General features: G+C 39.6%; 1 protein-coding gene across 2 annotated transcripts in view; it reads left to right on the forward strand.

The window, feature by feature from the left end:
• Positions 1-414: 414 nt before the first annotated feature.
• mkxb (mohawk homeobox b) overlaps positions 415-20292 on the forward strand; it is a 29174-nt gene continuing 9296 nt past the window's right edge. The window contains exons 1-5 of one of the 2 annotated variants that reach the window (XM_017702460.2): positions 415-455; positions 732-969; positions 5791-5938; positions 7845-7998; positions 10638-10958. In XM_017702460.2, coding sequence (XP_017557949.1) covers positions 794-969; positions 5791-5938; positions 7845-7998; positions 10638-10958 — 799 coding nt within the window. In that variant the 5' untranslated portion in view covers positions 415-455; positions 732-793. The other variant, XM_017702461.2, reaches the window with a different exon arrangement.

Genomic DNA, 20292 nt, shown 5'->3' on the forward strand with positions numbered 1-20292 from the left:
GTGCTGAGAATGATCCACCACCCAAATAGTACCTGTTCTGTGAGGGTCCATGTGGGTCCTGACCACTGAAGAACAGGGTAACAAGTATCAGAGAAACAGATGGACTACAGTCTGTAACTGTAGAACTACAAAGTGCAGCTATACAGTAAGTGGAGCTGATCAAATGGACAATGAGTGTAGAAACAAGGAGGTGGTCATCATTTAATGCCTGATCAGTATATAGATAGATACACACACATACACACACACACACACACACATATATATATGCAGACTGTTATTTGTTTCAGTGTTTACCTTTAACATGTAGTCCAGCCAATCCCACCGCGGGTGGGCGTGGTCTGTGTGAATATGGGTGGGTGAATAAATAAATGTCCCCGGAGCGCCGCCCACTGGGACACGCGGAGCTCTACACGCACCGCGAGCAGCAGCTCATGGATGGAAGCGGAGGGGAGGTGAGGCACGCGCAACATGTCCAGCTCTGTCTGAGTTCATTTCAATGCATTAACCCTTTCTGACCTGCATGACGACCCTCATTCTAGACTGGTGGGCTCGTTTTCTGTGCACTGAAGCAGCCAGTGCTGCTAAGCCATTCACTTAGATCTAGTTTTTGAATACAGACGCGCTGGATTACGAGGAGACACGTCACCTGCTCGCTGCTGTGGTGTCTGTCTGTCTGTCTCTCTGTCTGTCTGTCTGTCTGTCTGAAATCTGCTCTAACCTCCTCACAGGGTCATCACAAGAGAAGACGTGCGGACAGTTTGTGGACCCCCAGATTCATTCCTGGACAAAGATGAGTGCCATTGTCTTCAACAAACTGGAGGAGCACCTGCGCTTTGAGGAGAGCGGGAAAGATGTAGAGAGGAACAGCCTGAACTATTTAGAAGTGATAGATGGACAACATCCAGAACTACTGTCCAGGCACAAGGGGGTGGACAGCCAAGGGGCTCTCAAACCCAGGAGGAGTGGGTACGTACTGTGCGTTCTGACCGGAGACTTTCTTTGATCTCTGGTCAGATGACTGCGGGGACCTCTGTGGAGCTGATCCTATTTTTGGTGCGGTTCGAACCCGTGTGTCCAGTTCGCTGGAAAAACGGTGTTTTCCAACGCCCATCGCTTCCGCGTGAATGAAGCGAATTGCATCACCACGAAAGAAAGTCAAAACTGACGTCACGTCGCGTCGTTTGTTCGCGTGCGTTAGAGTCAAGTGAATTGAGCGCGCTAGTTGACTGAGGCGTCCTGTGGGCTGATACTAATACAGCTCGAATAGAGCTCCAGGCGCAGTGCGTTTTACTTTGCCTGTGCAAAAGTCATGGCACCCCTGTTCAAATGACATTTTGCTTATTTTTCTAAGGGAAAATATTATTTTTTTTTGCACAATTTAATGCACAGTTGCTTTCTGTTTGCTGGTTGGAGCACATTGAGGGAGAAAATAAAACATAAAACCTGAAATTGGGGGAAAGTTATGTGCTAGACTCAGCAAATAAAGTCAAACCATGCACTGGCATTGGCAGAAAAATGTCATATTTGATGTAACATATGTGTCGTAGTCTGTACCGGACGCGCTGCCTCATTTTCTCCTTTTCGCCGGGGGTGCCAAAACTTTTGCACACGACTGTGGGTGCCTCCAGTGTACGTGCCGTATAAACGACGGCGATGATAAGGAGTGTAATGGTGCGTAATTGACGAATTATCGATATTATTAGCCGCCCTTCCCTTGCTTCGGAGTGCTTCGCCTTCATAACCCGGTCAGAGTTTTTGAATGTGCTTTACAGTGAGGGTGACTTAGCCCACCCTTCTGACAGCCCACTGTGTTTGGAAGAAAGCTGAACATAGTCAGAGCTGAGTGCCAAAACCTGCTGCAGTAGCACTCAGCAGTAGCAGCTTGGGCTATACAGTGACATCTGCTGATTAAGGAAACTTCGGCTTACAAGATTAGAGCCTGGTCTACTTTATTCTAATGAGTCACACACACTGAACTGCTTCAGTGGCCAAAGGCAGGTCCGGACTTTTATTGTAAACTTGTGTGACTTGAGAATAACTCACAGCAGTGCATGTAGTTAGTGAATAGTGCGCCTAAGGATGGGGTTTTAAGGCGTTCACGTCTTGAACCATGGGCTGTGATTGATGTTATTAATGTTAAGACCTTATCTATCTTAGTATTAACTGAGATGGTTCTTCAGTAACTGCTATGAAACTAACATGTACCGCACTGTCCAAAAGTCAGAGACCACCCTTCATTTATTACATTTCCCTTCAAAACGGTCATCAAGTTATTCATTTTTCAGTGTCAGGAACAAAAGCAGAAAACATATTTAACAGAAAATTTCAGCACTCTTTACCTTTGTTAAAGCTTCCGTTCTTTCCGGAGACTCGCTTTCGGTTCTTCAAAGAAATCTGCAGGGATGTTTGTCCGCGCCTCCAAAGTTCAGTCTTAGAAGTTGGTTGTATTTTCTGCTTCTCAGTGGTGTTGAGGTGTGCACTCTGGGGTGGTCAGTCCACTGTTCAGCTTCTTTGTTTGGTGTGTCCGTCTCCTTTTCTCAGTGAGGTTCTTCTCAAACAGCTACACATCCTTTCAGACCCACAGCGCTGAGTGGTCTTCTCACAGTGGAAGGATGGACAGAAACACCTGTGGATGTTTTCAGCTCTGAAGCAGCTTGATTTTCTCCTCTCTCTCAGAGACGAACGCTTTAAGTGCTGTTTATCTGGTGGGGGCAGCTTTGGTGGTTGACCAGGTCTTGCTTGGTTGTTAGGAGTGCCAATTTCTCTGTAGCTTTTCATCGGTTCTGTAGTTCTGAGAGTGAGGAACTGAAGTGTGGACAGGGTTTTGTGGTCTAAGGTGTTGAAGCATCTCCTGGTTTTCACATTTCTGTGAGCAGAATGTTGAATTCAGTTTGATTTTTTCTGAATCTCTAAAACTTTACATTTTGGGTTCTTGTTGTATGTCAGATATTTGTGTCGAAGTTTGTAATAGTTTGTGCGTTTGCCATTGCTGCATCTCACTGTTGTCGGAAAAAAATCTCCAATTTTGGTCGATTTTCAGTTTTTGACAGAATTTGAAAATGCATATTGGCCTTTATATTGTGTGTAAAAATCATGAAGGATGGACCAAAATAAATGGCCAAAAATGACTTGGAAAAAGGTCTGGTTCCATTGACTTACATTGAAAGTAATGTGGGTTTGTTCCTTCTCCTATAAAGTTACCATTCTGGAGTTTTGTTCCGACAACAGCGAAATACTTGTGGTCTGATGCAGGGGCGGGCAAAACAATGATATTTATCATTACAGTGATCAATTACAACACAGTGTGCTTTTCTGAACATATTATGGACATCGTCAGTGCTTAACATTGACCGACTGCATGTTTTGTTACAAAGAGAGCATCATTGGTCCTGTTTTACTGGATTTAGGCAGTGCAGCATGTGACGCCGAATGCAGGTCATAGTTTGTATTAGCATTTTGTAAATGTGGCACTACTGATTAATTCCATCTGTTCTAGTCAGTCTTCTCAATCCTAAATATTGCAATACTGAGATCAGTATATTGTGATATCATGTGTCATGTAATGTCTTCAAGTACTGCAGTACCTTTTCTTGCTATATTACTTACCCCTGCTGTGGTGTCTCGCTTACTTTCATGCTTTTGATGCTTTATGATGCTTTTATTCTTGCACTACAAATATGTAAAAATCACTCATGGGTCACAATCTTCAAAGCTGAATTGTGTGAATATAAGATGAATGTATCACTGTCTTCAGAACAAAACCTCATCTCCAAAATGGTAACTTTACAGGGGAAGGAAAAAACATGCTGTACTTTTAATGTAAGTCAATGGAACCAAACTTTTTTCCAAGTAATTCTGGGTCATTTCTGTTGCTCCATTCATCGTAAAATTTATACACAATATGACGTGCAACAGGTATTTTCAAATTATGTCAAAAACTGGAAAACAGCAAAAATAGAAATATATGATATCATATGATACTCTATTATGATATATATATATATCAATATATATATCATAATAGAGTATAATTTCATATATATCACTGCTGTTGGAATGAAACCTCATATTTCTATTTTTGCTGTTTTCCAGTTTTTGACATAATTTGAAAATACCTGTTGCACGTCATATTGTGTATATATATATATATATATATATATATTCACAAATTTTAACTAATTAGTAGAAAGCTGTTGTCGGTGGTTCTATAATTACTGAGAAAGCTGAAGAACATTGAGAAAGAAGTTAATAATAATAATAATAAATAAATAATAAGTTAATATAATATATTAATATCAGAATGCTTCATATTTCAAAAGTGGTGTAAGGAAATCTTGAGATATCTTGGTCTGTAATATTGTATATAGATATCTACAGTATAGCATTGTAACTAAATAACTTGCTGGTGAAAAATAAGTGAAATATTAAATATTCAAATTAAATAAACAATGTATAAAGCTATTTTATACTGTTTAGGTCTGCATGTTAAAAGTTTTACTGTATATAAAATCACACACAAGCTAATGAGGACAGATGTTTGAACAGTAGTGTAAATCCTAAAGATTGCGGCCCATGAGGGTGAATTTCTTCTGCTTTTTTCCCTTTTTGGAGTGTTTATATGAAATTGAGGCATCACAGATACAACGTTTAAACAGCCCTGATCGAATGACATGTTGAGTTGATTTTCCAAGCGTAAATAAGTTACACATCCTCTACACTTCTGCGCATTTTAATGCAGTTACTGCTTATTAGCTGGATATAACTTTTTTTTAAGGGGGGCACAGAAAATGTACAAATGTTATGGCACATGTTATGCTTTCTTTTTGTTGTCCAGCATGGATGTATTAACTTTGATGGATGGTCATTTGACCAGGGGTGTTCAAACCTTTGCAAACAACTGTTACTACTTCTTGATGTGTGTGTAAGCCAGCACTTTGTCTCTTATTAAGTTACATAATTGCACATTTTCTGCAGTTACACAAGGTTCTGAAGAATGTTCTGGACAGTCCTGTGAAGGTGGAACAGCTGGACTGGAGTGGAGTGGGATGTGATTCATTCAGGCCGACACTGTTGTGCTCTTGCGGCTTTAGTGTTGCTTCAGTCGCTCTTCAGACACTGGCCTTTAGCTCGAATTGTGGGCACAGGAGATGATCAGAGGGGTCCAAAGGTCCAAGTCCACAGTGAAAATCTGGGATTTTTTTACTCTTTTAAACCTGGAAAAAAAATCGGAGAAGAAAAGTTATGACAAGTAAAATCAAGACGAAATATTCAAGATTCTGCACTATTTCTAGGCCGCTGTTCAAATTGAAGCTAATCTGTGACATTGACCACGTTAAGGCCTTTATGCAACAAGTCTGATTGTTGTTTAGTCTTATTTCTTCCACTGAAACATGTTCAGATGACTCTCAGATGGATTTGATTTACTCAGAGGTTTTTAGCCAAACTCGCAGCGTTCATGTCAAGATTTAGCTTTTCGCTCAAATTGTTATGCTGATCATATCTTTTGTAAAGTAATGAAAGTTGTATTAAATTAGAAACTAATGCAAAAACAGAAGCATTTTCACTCTTTGGTTTTGGACCCCGCCGGGTGTTGTCATTTCTGAGGCGTGGCATCAGCATTTGAATGATTCTGCTTGTGTTTCAGCTGTCGCCCTGAAAACTGAGACCATTTTTGAAAAACAACCAGAGCTTCCCAACTTCTAATAGCAGCCAGAACTGAATGCAAAGCTAACAGACCCAGATGTCTGTCCCAAATGACTCAGCCTGTTGTTCTCTCTCTGTGGTCAGTGGAGGGAAGGTCCGGCACAAGCGTCAGGCCCTGCAGGATATGGCCAGGCCGCTGAAGCAGTGGCTTTATAAACACAGGGACAACCCCTACCCCACCAAAACCGAGAAGATCCTACTGGCCCTTGGCTCCCACATGACCCTGGTTCAGGTGAGGTCAGCAGCCGTCCATCCATACACTCAAAAGAGACTCCACACTGTAAAAAATGATTTTAAGTTTCAACCTAATAAAGGTTCCTTAAAGTTTTACATTTATTGAACTTCGAATTGTTAACAAAACGATAATGTGTTTTATATCTGTTATTTTTTGAAATACATTGAATTGTAAGGCAACCGGGTTACTAACGTTTTGAAGTATGAATCATTTTTACAGTGTCTATCTGCATGATGTCCCAATGTTTATGAGTTTTAGTGTTTTTTAATGAAATTGAAAAAAATGCTGTAGGACAATATGAATTACATTCTTTACAAATCAAAATAAATCCAACAACAGCACTGAGAAATCACGTGACTAACCCTTGTGTGGTGTTGATGTTGTTACTCAGTGGTCTGGTGGGCCCACTGCATTATTGTTTTGATTTGAATTCATCAATACAGCCATAACAATTTATGTAAAAATACCAGATGTTTAAAATATCACAAGTGGCCAGTGTAGGGTTCTCCTTTAGCAGCTGTAGCCAGTCAGCAGCCTGTCCATGTCCATGCGGTGAACAGAGTGAAGACACTGAAAATGGGTTATTTTATATGTTCTTCACAGAAAATGAGCAAAGGCTGAAGAATTTGAGGTTGAAATAATAATAAATTGCTTCATTTTTTCTTTTGGTAAACCTTGAAAATGGGTCCCACAGACCTGAGCACCACACAAGGGTTCATGGAAAAGAGCAGATTAAATTGCAGAAAGTGCCACATTTTTGTGTCTGCCTTAAAGAAATCACTGACCAACTGTCCTGTTTAACTGGATTTACTACAGCACAGAATGAGAAATGTTAAATAAATATCATTGTATTCATCGTTTCTGATAGTATTTTGTAAACGTGGCTCTGCTGCTTCTTTCATGTCTGTTCCAACTTTGTATTTGTTTGTATTTGTGTCACGTTACTTCAGTCAGAGGTCAAGTGTCCAACTCTTAGTTAAAAGTGCCAGCATGGAACCAAAAATATACTTGAGGGGTAGTAAAAAAAAACTACATTTAAACATAATTCAGACATATAGACGTGAAATGTTTATGGGGCCACTGTATCGTTTTTCAGCTTTAAAGCAGCTTTTATACTGGACATGTGCTGATCACGCTTTGTTATCCAGACTAGCAAGTCTGCATTTTCTTTTCAAAACTTGTTTGTAAAAGTCCTGTATGTGTAAACACCAGGATAAACTTCACATAACTTCCCATAACTGAGGCATTGCCAAATGTGTGGGATTGGCAAGCAAAAGAAAAAGAAATCTTCTGGTCTGTCAGATTTTGAGATCTGTAACGAGTACTTTGCATGTCTAAATGAACGTAAGGAGTAAAAAGTATGTTTTTTTTTTCTCTTGGAAAGGGAACTTAGTAAAAATACAAGTATTTCAGTCTCAAGAATAATTAAACAAAGTACAGATCTTACAATTAATGCTTAAGTATAGCAATGAAGTCCAATTAGTAGCAATTTTCGGTTGTTGGACTTGGGGGCGGGTGATGTGGCAAAAAATTGTATTTTGTGATACTTCAAGAGATTTTCATGATAGACGATATGCATCAGAATATTTTGTGTTTATAAGTTAATGAGTTGGAACAGACAAAAGAGAACCTGTAGCACCACATATACAAATACTGTGCTAATAATAAGATTAATAAACTTACAACTAAAGTTAGTATTATTGTTATTAAATGCTCACTTTATAATGACACATGCAGTCAATCATTGTTCTCTAAGTTCTGATGATATCCACGGCTCAGAAAAGCATATTTTCAGATATTTTATCATGATCATGATAAAAGTTTGTCATATTGCCCACCCCTGGTTACCACTGACCAGTTACACTGCATGGCTATTTATCATGTCATGTTGTGGTTTCTGCAGGTATCAAACTGGTTTGCTAACGCTCGGCGCAGGCTGAAGAACACAGTACGGCAGCCTGACCTGAGCTGGGCTCTACGCATCAAACTCTACAACAAGTACGTCCAGGGCAACGCAGAGAGACTGAGCATCAGCAGCGACGACTCGGCCTCAGAGGGTAAGACGGGAGGAGAGAGGAGAGTGAGTGAGAAAGAGAGCAAGAGACACACCAGGTGTCAGTTACTTACCAAACCCTTAAAGCAGCAATTTAGGGAAGTCCGGAGAGGCCATGAGGCCCTTATAATTCTCTGTGTTGTTATCCTGCGATCACGACTTAATTATCTTGTGATCACAAGATAGCAAAAGTTGTATTTTGAGATCACAAGATAACAACTTAACTCTTTTGTGATCTCAAGATAACAAAGTTGTTGTCTTGAGATTGCTTGATCACAACTTAATCATCCTATGATCTCAAGAAAACAAAAGTAATTGTATGGATTGTTATCTTGAGATCACAACTTAATTATCTTGAGATAACGTTTGTTATCTTGAGATCACAAGACAATTAAGTCATGATATCAAGATAACAAAGTTGTTGTCTTGAGATAACTTGATCAATACTTAATTGTCATGTGATCTCAAGATGACAAAAGTTGAGATCACAAGATAATTAAGTTGGGATCTCAAGATAACGAGCCAGAAAGTTATAGCCACCTGGACGTCCGTCGCAATTTACACCATTTCAAACTCCCTTTAAGTGTAGTCGTTCAGCAAAGACCCGTTTGGTGTCTGACGCTCACTCCAGTTTAGTACTGGAGGAATGAGGCTAATGTTGTTTACAACAAACGGGTTTTGGGCAGCAGGATGCTAGCGTTACTGCTACCGAGTGCTGATTGGTTGGCAAGCAGAGCAGCTCATTGGCTGTTTGCGCTCACAAACGTCATGGGCGTACATGAAGCACCGTTTTGAACTCCTATAACTGGAGTTTAAAAGTTTTGAAAAAATATAACAGCAGTTGTAAAATGCTTTATGCTGATTTGAATGACTGTGTTCTGTTATATAAAATGTTTAAGCCTTTATAAACTTTTTACTTTCTTGTTGATTTATTTATTTTCTTACTGATTTTCTTAAAATGCTCCATCTTAACCCATTCATTTTTGACTCGCTCAGCAGCGCCCTCTAGTGTTTGAGAAACCCGAAAGAGTGGTAATTCTACTCTCTACAAGTTCTCTATTCATATTCGGGTGCCCTTTGCAACATCTCTGGCTAAGATGTGAAAATGCTAATAGACTTGCTTATGTGGTTTCTGATGCTGGATGCAGTCTGAATTTTGTCTTTTTGTCCATTTTCATATATAAGAGTGTGTCAAATCGTGTCAGAAACCACAAATGCGAGTCTATTGGAAAGTACTTAACTACTGAACCTGGTTTGAGGCAATAGCAAGATGATTTAAGCATGCAGTTAGCACAGTGCAGATTGGGATAGCATTAGATTCTATTACTTGTTAGCTAACATGAGCCTCACAGCCCCAGTGTAAAACTAAAGAAGCTAACTAAAGGCACTCAACTACATTTGGGGTAAGGGGGTAAACTGTGTATTGCTTTTAACAAACTCATACTGACCATCTCACTCTGAGAATCAGTAGAGAACCTGGATCAAGTGTTCTTCCATCCACACAGATCTTATTCACTATGATTCGACAGTACTAAACAGCACCGAGATGCCAAAACTTGATATAAAGCACTGTGCAAGCGTCTTAGAAAATTCTATTTAAAGCTATTTATCTGGGCAGTAGGCCTTTATTTGCTCGGAAAAGCACTAACATTACAATAATACAAATAAAAATGAATATAGTCCATGATAATTTAATGAGTGTATTAGATTAGCCATTTCCATAGTTCTCCTTCAGGAAGTCGAGTATTTACAGTTAGCGTCCAGTACATGCCAAACCCTGATAAACAGCACTGTGCAAACGTCAATTCTTCTTTAAATTAAATCAAGGGGTGCTACTGATGGAATATAAAAGTCCATGCAATGGCTGGAGTTTACCAAGAATTTAAGAACCAGACCCAAGTTCTCCTCACCAGCTCAAAACATAGCAATTAATTCTTGTTATATTTGATTGTATTCATGGTAATTTGCATTTACTCTGATGTTATGTGGTGTTTACAAGTGAAAATGTGCTTAATGCCGAGATGGCCGTAAAAGACTGGTTCAGTGCAAAATTACATTTACACAATGTTCCACTAACTCCAGATGTAGTCGATCAGCCAGGACATGTTTGGTATCCAAATTTTGCTTCTTTATTTTAGCGCTGAGCTAAGAAACTTACAACACTAGAAGTCAATAGTCACCCAAATCTTTCCTGTGAATTCATTCTAATACCAACCTGCTCAAACCACATCCAGGTATTTATTAAGGCCGCCCGGACTTGTCAATGCAGTTTGGGACACAGTTTGACTTACTGTGAACTATTAAAAACAAACAAAACTTCATCCTTTAGCTGAATATTGTGGGCAGCTATTTTATAAAACAGTCGTTTTGTTTGTGTTTACAGCAGGTATTTACAGAAAGGATTTGGGTGACTATTGACGTCTAATGTCATGTTAGAAGCATTAGTCTCAACGCCAGCTCTAAACTAAAGAAAACTGTGGACACCAAGCATGTCTTGGCTGATCGGCTACATCGGGAGAAAGTGGAAAATTGTGTAAATTAGATTTTTGTTCCTTTAAACAATTTTCCTGACTGGCCTTAGCCTTTTGCAGTATTGAACTGTGTATAACACATTTTCCTGTTCCACATCTTTCTTCACCACAGACGGTGAGAACGCTCTTCAGATGCAGGCGGGTGAATCTGAGTCCAGCAGACCCAAGAGTGTGATCCAGGACAGTCAAGGCTTAGGGGCAGGCCTGAGGACAGACCCATCGCTCTGTGGTGATTATGTTTCCCCGCCAAAGTACAAGAGCAGCTTGCTGAACCGTTATCTCAATGACTCCCTGCGCCACGTCATGGCCTCCAACAAAGGCCTTGACTCCCGTAAGAGGCACCACTCAGGATCCTTTAGCTCCAACGAGTACGATGATGAGCTCCTGTCACCATCGTCCTCAGAGACGGAGGCCAACTTCACCTACCGCACAGGTAAGAGCGGCCAGCGCATTAGCGCTGAAACCTTGAAAACGTATGTAGTTATAAAGGTAGCAGGATATAAGAATTACTCTCATCACATATTTGTAGCTTTAAATAATAAAAAACATCATTCATGTAAATATCAGATGTGGGTGCAGAGAATATTCATATATATATATATTTATTGCCAAAAGTATTCACTCACCCATCCAAATAATTTAATTCAGGTGTTCCAATCACTTCCATGGCCACAGGTGTATAAATCCAAGCCCCTAGGCCTGCAGACTGCTTCTACAGACATTAGTGAAAGAATGGGTCGCTCTCAGGAGCTCAGGGAATTCCAACATGGTACCGTGATCGGACGCCACCTGTGCAACAAGTCCAGTCATGTAATTTCCTCACTACTAAATATTCCACAGTCAACTGTCAGTGGGATTATAACAAAGTGGAAGTGATTGGGAACGACAGCAACTCAGCCACGAAGTGGTCGGCCACGTAAAATGACAGAGTGGGGTCAGCAGATGCTGAGGGGCATAGTGCACAGAGGTCACCAACTTTCTGCAGAGTCAATCGCTACAGACCTCCAGACTTCATGTGGCCTTCAGATTATCTTGAGAACAGCGTAGAGAGCTTCATGGAATGGGCTTCCATGGCCGAGAACGGTACTTGTCTGACTGCATTGTGCCAAGTGTAAAGTTTGGTGGAGGGGGGATCATGGTGTGGGGTTGTTTTTCAGGAGTTGGGCTCGGCCCCTTAGTTCCAGTGAAAGGAACTCTTAATGCTTCAGCAGACCAAGAGATTTTGGACAATTTCAGGCTCCCAACTTTGTGGGAACAGTTTGGGGACGGCACCTTCCTTTTTCCAACATGACTGCACAAAACAAGGTCCATAAAGACATGGATGAGCGAGTTTGGTGTGGAAGAACTGGACTGGCCTGCACAAAGTCCTGACCTCAACCTGATAGAACACCTTTGGGATGAATTAGAGCGGAGACTGTGAGCCAGGCCTTCTCGTCCAACATCACAAATCACAAATGCGCTTCTGGAAGAACGGTCAAAAATTGCCATAAACACACTCCTAACCCTTGTGGAAAGCCTTCCCAGAAGAGTTGAAGCTGTTGTAGCTGCAAAGGGTCGCCCGACATCATATTAGACCCTGTAGATTAAGAATGGGATATCACTCAAGTTCATATGCGTATAAAGGCAGATGAGCGAATGCTTTTGGTAATATATATATATATATATTATATTATATTATATGTATACACACACTGATTAGGCATAAAATTATGACCACCTCCTTGTTTCTACACTCATTGTCCATTTGATCAGCTCCACTTACTGTATAGCTGCACTTTGTAGTTCTACAGTTACAGACTGTAGTCCATCTGTTTCTCTGATACTTTGTTAGCCCCCTTTTACCCTGTTCTTCAGTGGTTCAGACCCCCATTGACCCTCACAGAGCAGGTACTATTTTGGTCGAGGATCATTCTCAGCACTGCAATAACACTGATTGTGTGGTGGTGTGTTAGGGCATGTTGTGCTGGTACACATGGATCAGACACAGCAGTGCTGCTGGAGTTTTTAAACACTGTGTCCACTCACTGTAAGTAAGTAAAGTAAGTAAGTAAACATTTATTTATATAGCACTTTTCTAAGCACAGCTACAAAGTGCTTCACAATCAACAAGTAGTAAAAATAGAATGATAAAACAAAAGATACATATAACTATAAAAACAGTACAGCTACATTCATAAACAACATAAAACTGACATAAAACCATAAAAACAATGCAGCACTATCTAATAAATAACAAAAGCATCACCTGTGACCAACCTCAAATATTCTCAGTCCGACAGTGACACTGAGGCGTAGTCATAATGACCAAGGAGGTGGTCATAATGTTATGCCTGATCACAGAAGCAGAAATCTGATAACTGTCTGACTCATATAGACCTGGAGTGTTTCCATTGTCTGATTACTCAAGTACATGTAAATGTGTTGATTGGATTACCAAGGAAATTAGATTTTCTGCAATTATTGTTTATTAATTATTAATTATTATGTAAATGTGCTACATTTTGCCCCATTGCCCATCCCTACTACCAGAGGTGTAAAATCCAGGTCCAGAAAGGAAAAATCCTTCCCAGGAATTTGTTCCAACAGCCTGGCTTCTCTAGTTAGATTAAACCACCAGCAGAGCTGTCCAGGCAGTTGGAACAAAATCCTGGGAAGGAAGTTTTAATTTCTGGACCTGGATTTTACACCTCTGCCTACTACTTCGCTGGACTGTGTTGTTGTAGCAGATCAAAACAACAATGAGTGGAAGGTTACACTGAGTGTAAATGACACTGAATTTGCCACCATGCTAACATTCGCTTGATTTCGTGACTAGAACTTTACACCAGAGAGGAGAAATCTCTCTGACTTTTTACAAGCTTATAAATAGATCTATTTTGAAATTAAGAATGCATTTTAAATCTGGGTACTTCACACTACAATCTCTCATTAGGTTAAATGGAATTTTCACTGACATTCTGAAAAGACTGTCATCGCAACAGTAGCTATGCATAAGAACAGATTTGCAGGATAAGCATGGATTGGCTGAAGGCTCAGTACCTCAACAACTGGTGCCAACATTGACGGTACCCCAGGTGAAGAAGCAGGTCAGCTTTGTAGGTACGGACAGCCCCTTTTTCACAGATCACAAAGCTGTTCTGTCTAAGTTGTTCTGCCGATTTGATCAGTTCAACAAGTTCTCAGCATAGTCAAAGCACCGAAGCAGACAAGTTATAACAGGGAGGTGTTTCAAGCAGGGGTGCTGAAATTTTAAGCACCAGATATGTGATGACTTGAATTTGATGGCAATGGATACATTTAGCTGAGGCATCAGGCCACTGACACACATCATCTCTTTGCAATCTCTATTGTTTAGTGTTTTTATTATAAATATTATTATTACTGTTATTACTTTTGAAGTCTGAAGTCTGGGGGTGCTGCAGCACCCTCAGCCCTGGCCCCCCACCCACCCACACTTCCCACAGCCACACTTCCCACAGAGTTATCATGTAATAAAACCCTATGAAACTTTCCTTAGTCCTTGCAGGTTTTTTATTCAGTTATGATTATTAAAGTAGGTTGTTTGAGAACTGAACTGCAAAATCTTGGTATCTTGTCAAGTGAAATTGTTCGCAATATAGTCAGTACATCTAATATTTCTCCTGTTGAGATTGTTGTAAGTTGTAAGTTTATCATTATTTACTGTATTTAAAGACATTTTTACTTGTTTTAAGTAACTTTATTCATTTACATTTACGGCATTTGGCAGACGCTCTTATCCAGAGCGACTGACAGTTTGATCATTTTACACAGGTAGGCTATGGTGGTGTTAGGAGTCTTGCCCAAGGACTCTTATTGGTTTAGTGTAGGGTGCTTACCCAGGTGGGGATTGAACCCCAGTCTACAGCATAGAACACAAGTAAAATTAAGTAAAATTGTCTCACTGTACTGGCAGGTTAGTGCACAACTATCTCAAAGTGGGAAATATTAGATATATCAACTAGATTTAAGTTAATTTCACTTGACATGAGGCAAGATTTTTTGCAGGGTACAATAAATTATTCAGATATTACTATTAAATTATAATGTCATTTTCATAGACAGAGTGAGATATCGATCTGTTGCCCACATATGGATCACTAAAGGACTGACGTCATGAAGTAGTTGTTTTTTTAAGAGAACAGAACTACTTTGTAGTGTTTTCAGAAGTAGTTTGTAAAGTTATTTATAGCTGCTTCGGTTCTCAGTCATAACTGGAATATCTTAAACTTCAAAAGCACAGTTACAGCTCCAGTTAATTGCTTGCCTGTTTTAAAACTGAGGAATATTATTAGCTGACATCATGCGAGTAATACTTTTCGGATGATGTGTTTATTCTGAACGTATTAAAGGCAGTTATTTGAACTGTGGAAAGTTCTTTTACTCTGTGGTGTCGTAGCTTATAGGAACACCTGCTAACGTCTCTGAACAGTGAATGTTTCTGTCAAGCCAAAGAGGTTGAGTTTAATTCATCGTTTGCATAATTTCCACCGCAACCTTTTCAAACGTCCTATTTCTCTGTTGGTTTTGTCTAGTTGCCACAATGGAGCGGCCTCATTTTAGGAAAAAAATGAAGGAATGTTCTCCTTTTGATTTCTTTATGTGTCTGTACTCGTAATTTAAGTGAGTCGTTGTTTGTGTTGCTTGCCTCTAAGCCAAACAAGGTAGCCAACCACAAAGTGTGGACAGATTACATTTCCCTAATGGGACATAATAGCAGTGTGGGTAGCATTAGTTGCTTATCTCCTGATTTTATCCTGTTTCACAGGCATAAGTTGAGTTTTTAGATGGAGTTGATGTTAGTGGGTGACGTGGCCTATTCGTTAGAATCCTTCTCCAAGGTCACACGGGTCAGGTTTGGTCCATTTTTTGGAAAGAATTCAGCAGACTGTGATGAAGCATAGATGGTCACTTGAATAAGATGCTTGCAAGGTTTAACACAGACAGACATATGTGTTAACCTGACTAACCCTTGTGTGGTGTTCAGGTCTGTGGGACCCATTTTCAATGTTTACCAAAAGCGATTTATTATTATTTCAGCTCCAGATTCTTCCGCCGTTGCTCGTTTTCTGTGAAGAACATATAAAGTAACCCATTTTCAGTGCCTTCACTCTGTTCACCCCCTGCACATTTATATTACACATGTGGTGCTGAGCTGAAACTGCAGGGAATAAAAGTGTGGAGGTGATGTGTCCTTCACTCTGTTCTCCTCCTACATGGCCTGCTGTTAGTGTGTGTGCGTGTGTGAAGGTGGACAACATGGACAGGCTGCTGATTGGCTACAGCTGCTAAAGCAGAACCCTTGTGGTATTTTAAACAATTGATATTTTTACATGAATTGTTATGGCTGTATTGATTTAAATAAACAATAATGTGGTGGGTCCACCAGACCACTGAGTAACAAACGCATCAACACCACACAAGGTTTTTTTTTCTGAATTAGGTGATGCAGATTTTATGAACATGAAGCTTGTGCCTTTTTCCATAGTGAATTTCTAATCAAGAACTAACTGACTACATCAGGCCCCACTCTGGAGACGTGACTATGGACATCCAATAATCATCTACAATCTACGTTTAAGTGTATAGACTTTGGGCACAGTGATTTTAATGCTGCTTTTCAGCTAATCTATTGCAGGTTAAGAAACCTGGACTCATCCCTGTTTAAATAGTTTGGTGAAGAATCAACTTTACATGTTTCCTGTTACTGCAGGTGTAGGAGATCAGTCGGTATATGCTTGGTTTTCAAAGCTTACCTCTTTAGTTTTAAAATGTGAAGAGGAACAGACAAAAATGAGGCTTCAAGAGGCTTCAACACCACTGTGTTTTTGTCCATTTTTAGAGATAACAGTAATTCCAGAAATTTTGGAGTTGACCCCGATTCCAACTAAAAGGAATAGATAGAGCTTGTGGAGACGGACTGATCGCCGCTAATCTGTTGTTAATTGACAACTGAATGTTAATAATAGCTAAACTGCCAGTTTAGTTAAGGCAACTCTCATATGGAAATCTGATATATGACCATATAGGCACACACGCTCACCAGCCACTTTATTAGGTACAACCTGTTCAGTTGCTTGTTCCATATATGATTCCATATATGATTTTTTTTCAATCATATATTGTTCAATATATGTGTTACACATCTTTCACTGTTGTCGGGAGAAAACCTCGTATCTCCAGAATGGTAATTTTACAGGATAACTTACTTTTAATGTAAGTCAATGGAACCAGACTTTTTTCCTGGTAATTTTGGGCCATTATGTTTAGTCCATTCATCCTGAAATTTACACACAATATAAAGGGTACCCAGTATTTTCACGTTATGTCAAAAACTGAAAAACGTCAAAAATGGAGATATGAATATGTTTTTTTATATTGATGTATGGCTAAAATATATTTGCCATACTTAAAAATGGCAAATTTCTAATTAGATGACATATATATATATATATATATATATATATATATATATATATATATAAAATCAAACATCTATATGTGACAAATGTAAGTTGGATATATAAGAGAAATCCGTATATGTTAATATATGCCATATATTTGAAATCCATGTTATGCCATAATATATCAGCTTTCCATCTGATATATTAGATAAATAAAGAGCTAAATTTCTGCCAGCTCTTTCATTGTTTCAGAACTGAATCTGATTCTTTTTCCAGACAGGCTGTCTGGACTGTGACAGCAGATGTCTAAAGTCATACATCATCCTGTAGTCTTCATCATGCCCATGTTAGGAACTCTGGGTCTTTTCTCTAGGAATGGCATTCTTGAACATCACCACTACCGCTGCCCCAAAGCCGATACGTTCTCTTCTGTGTACATTATTTCCCCAAGAATCACTGGATCCTCCAAAATATGAGGTTGTTTAGCAGTTGAAATATATAAATTGTTGCATACATGATGCCTGCAAGCTACTATTCTACTATATACTATTATCTACTATTATTCTACTGTAAGTCTACTATTAACCTACAACATTTATATACCAACACCAGCTACTCAAACTGCAGCCAAAAACTCCACTAAACTAACACATTTGACAAGGTCGTTGATTTGTGTGGGGTGTTTTGCTGAGGTTGATGTCAATTCAGTGTGCAGCAGTGTTATTTTGTGTCTTTGACAACCTCATTAATCGAAGCATCCTCCAATGTTCAGGGGAAAAATGTCCAAAACGTACAGGCTGTGGAACATTTTCGTTTACCACAGGATGCGAGAGCGGCAATTTTCCAAAACACTGTTCAGTATTCCTATAGAGAAAACCAGTTTAGACCCTTATATGGGCATGACGCCAGCTACAGAATGAAGACACGATTTCAGAAGGCCTGAAGCTCACACTGCACACACACTGTGCAAGAGTGCGGTCAGACTTTAAGGTCACTGTGTGGAATCCAAAACTTTGGAGTTGACTCTCAATTCCCGAATGCCTGGAATCTGACAATATTTTTCTTAGACTCCCAGCTCTAGATAACAGTACATCATACAGTGTCAGAAACCATATAAGCAAGTTTATTTGAGATTACTTAACAACTCGACACAGTTTGAGGCGAGTTTTCATGATGCTGCTTGGCGGGGTATGAGCTACCGTTACTTGTAGCATTACTGGAGCCTTGTAGCTCCAGTACGACATTAAAGAAGTGAACATGATGTCCTCCACAGCTTTACAAACCAACTTGACATATTACTGTTAAGACCTTTGATGTGTCTGTCTTCCTTCTTTTCTGGAACTGTCCAGCTCCATCTTATATAGTTATAAAGAAAAAGACACTTCAGTACTTTTCCATGCGCTGTGGCAGCGCGATTGCCAAGACTATTGTCAGTGAAAGTCTCACTGGAGGCCACATCCCACACAGAAAAGAGACATGAGATATGTACCTAATGAAGGCTGCTGCTTGTCAGGCAACAGACAATCCTATTAAACACACCAGTGGAGTGGTTGTCTGGCAGTTATTGAGGGGTTGGCTTATTTCTACTCGCTTTGCTCCTAACCTGCTGCAATTTCATCACACAGGAATGTGAATGGAAACATTCTAGTCAAACCAGAGTGGAACTATGGCACATAAGAGCCATAAACCACCCCCCTTTGCACTGTTTCCTCCAAGATGTTACACTGCTCCAAAGCGAGGAGCCATACCGGAGGCTTTCCTTGCCCTACATCTGCGGCAGACAAAACTGTACTGCTGCTGCATCTGTGGTAGATTTGAAGAACCTCAGCCTCTGGAGCAGCCATGCTATTTAGATTATATATGGTTTTGCCCATACATATTATACACTATGTCTAACTTTGTTTCTGGAGGGTTCTTATTCTTCAGAAGTTTGTTCTAACTGCTCAGGTTCCATTGTTAGCTCACTATTCCAGATGCAAAGCAATGGTACCATTAATTATTAATATTATGTCTTTTTTACTTGTTTGGTGTCCAAAGTGTCTTTATTTTTGCCCTGGAGCTACAGAACAAGCAGTGGGGAACCGTGCTGGGCCTTCTAGTCGTCCAGAGAAGGTCTGATGAGCTCTGTGAACTAAATATATATGTCTAATTTTTAGCTCATCTGTATTCAGTGCACTGCCCTGAGTGAACAGGAGCACTGTCATAAAAAAAATCATTCACTATAGGCTGGAGGTTCTAGATACAGCAGCATTCAGTTAGGCTTCATATCACTCTTTACTGAAAGGCTGATTGTAAAACTGCTATAATGTAAAATATATGTCAATGAGTGCGTTTATATTTGATCATAATCAGATTTTTGCAGTTATCTGATTATTTAAATGGTCATGTAAACAGCATACTCATTTCTTAGATCGGAGTGAGGTATAGAAATCTGATTAAGAAATCCAATAAGGAGAGCTGGATGTTGGCTCAATAATCAGATTTCTCTGTGCATGTAAACTCTTACTCTGATTTCTTTCGGATTTCTCAGTCTACGTATGTACGAAACAGATTATGGAACTGGAAATAAGCGAGCAGCTCTGCCACGAGACGCAGCAAAACACTTTTGTAGCGGCGCTGAAACCAAATACATGCTTGACAAAATTTAAAAGGATTTAAATATTCATCTTCTAGATGATGTATGTTCATATTTTCGGGTAAAGTGGTGCGATGTTATAAAAATGCAAAAAGCTGCGGTATGAAGTTTTGCATTACGTTCACGTCACGTCTTCTTCTGTGAGTTTATTGGCCGGTTGCAAAGCAGAAATCTAATTACTGTCTGACTCATGTGAACCCAGAGTTTCCCATCATCTGATTACTCAAGTGTATGTAAACGCGTTGATCGGATTACTGACAAAAGTCAGTTATCGGATTATTAAGTGCATGCAGTCGCTTTAAATAAAATAGATAGAATGTCTTTTACATGTTTCAGATGTCTGTGATTAATCTAGTTTGGCCAAAAAATGGTAATGTGCATCAGAGTTCAACTAGAATCCTATTGCTGGCAGAGTATCAGAAATTAGCATTGTGGGAGGTGTTTTTTCTCCCTCACTGAGTTTTGGAAACTTATAGCCACATGAATCATCACGTTGTTAAGTGAGTAACCTTAAAATAAAGAAGAAATTAAGAAATATTTCAGCCAAAAATGTTATGTACACACAATATTGACACCATTTTCCTTCACCCCAAATATAATCAGTCGTCCAAGAAAGTCGGAAGAAAACCTTCTCCAAAATGGTAATTTTACAGGAGAAGGAAAAAACATACTAAGTGAATGGAACCAGAATTTTTCCCATGTCATTTTGG

Source organism: Pygocentrus nattereri, chromosome 19 (assembly GCF_015220715.1).
Source record: "Pygocentrus nattereri isolate fPygNat1 chromosome 19, fPygNat1.pri, whole genome shotgun sequence".
NCBI classification, from domain to species: domain Eukaryota; kingdom Metazoa; phylum Chordata; class Actinopteri; order Characiformes; family Serrasalmidae; genus Pygocentrus; species Pygocentrus nattereri.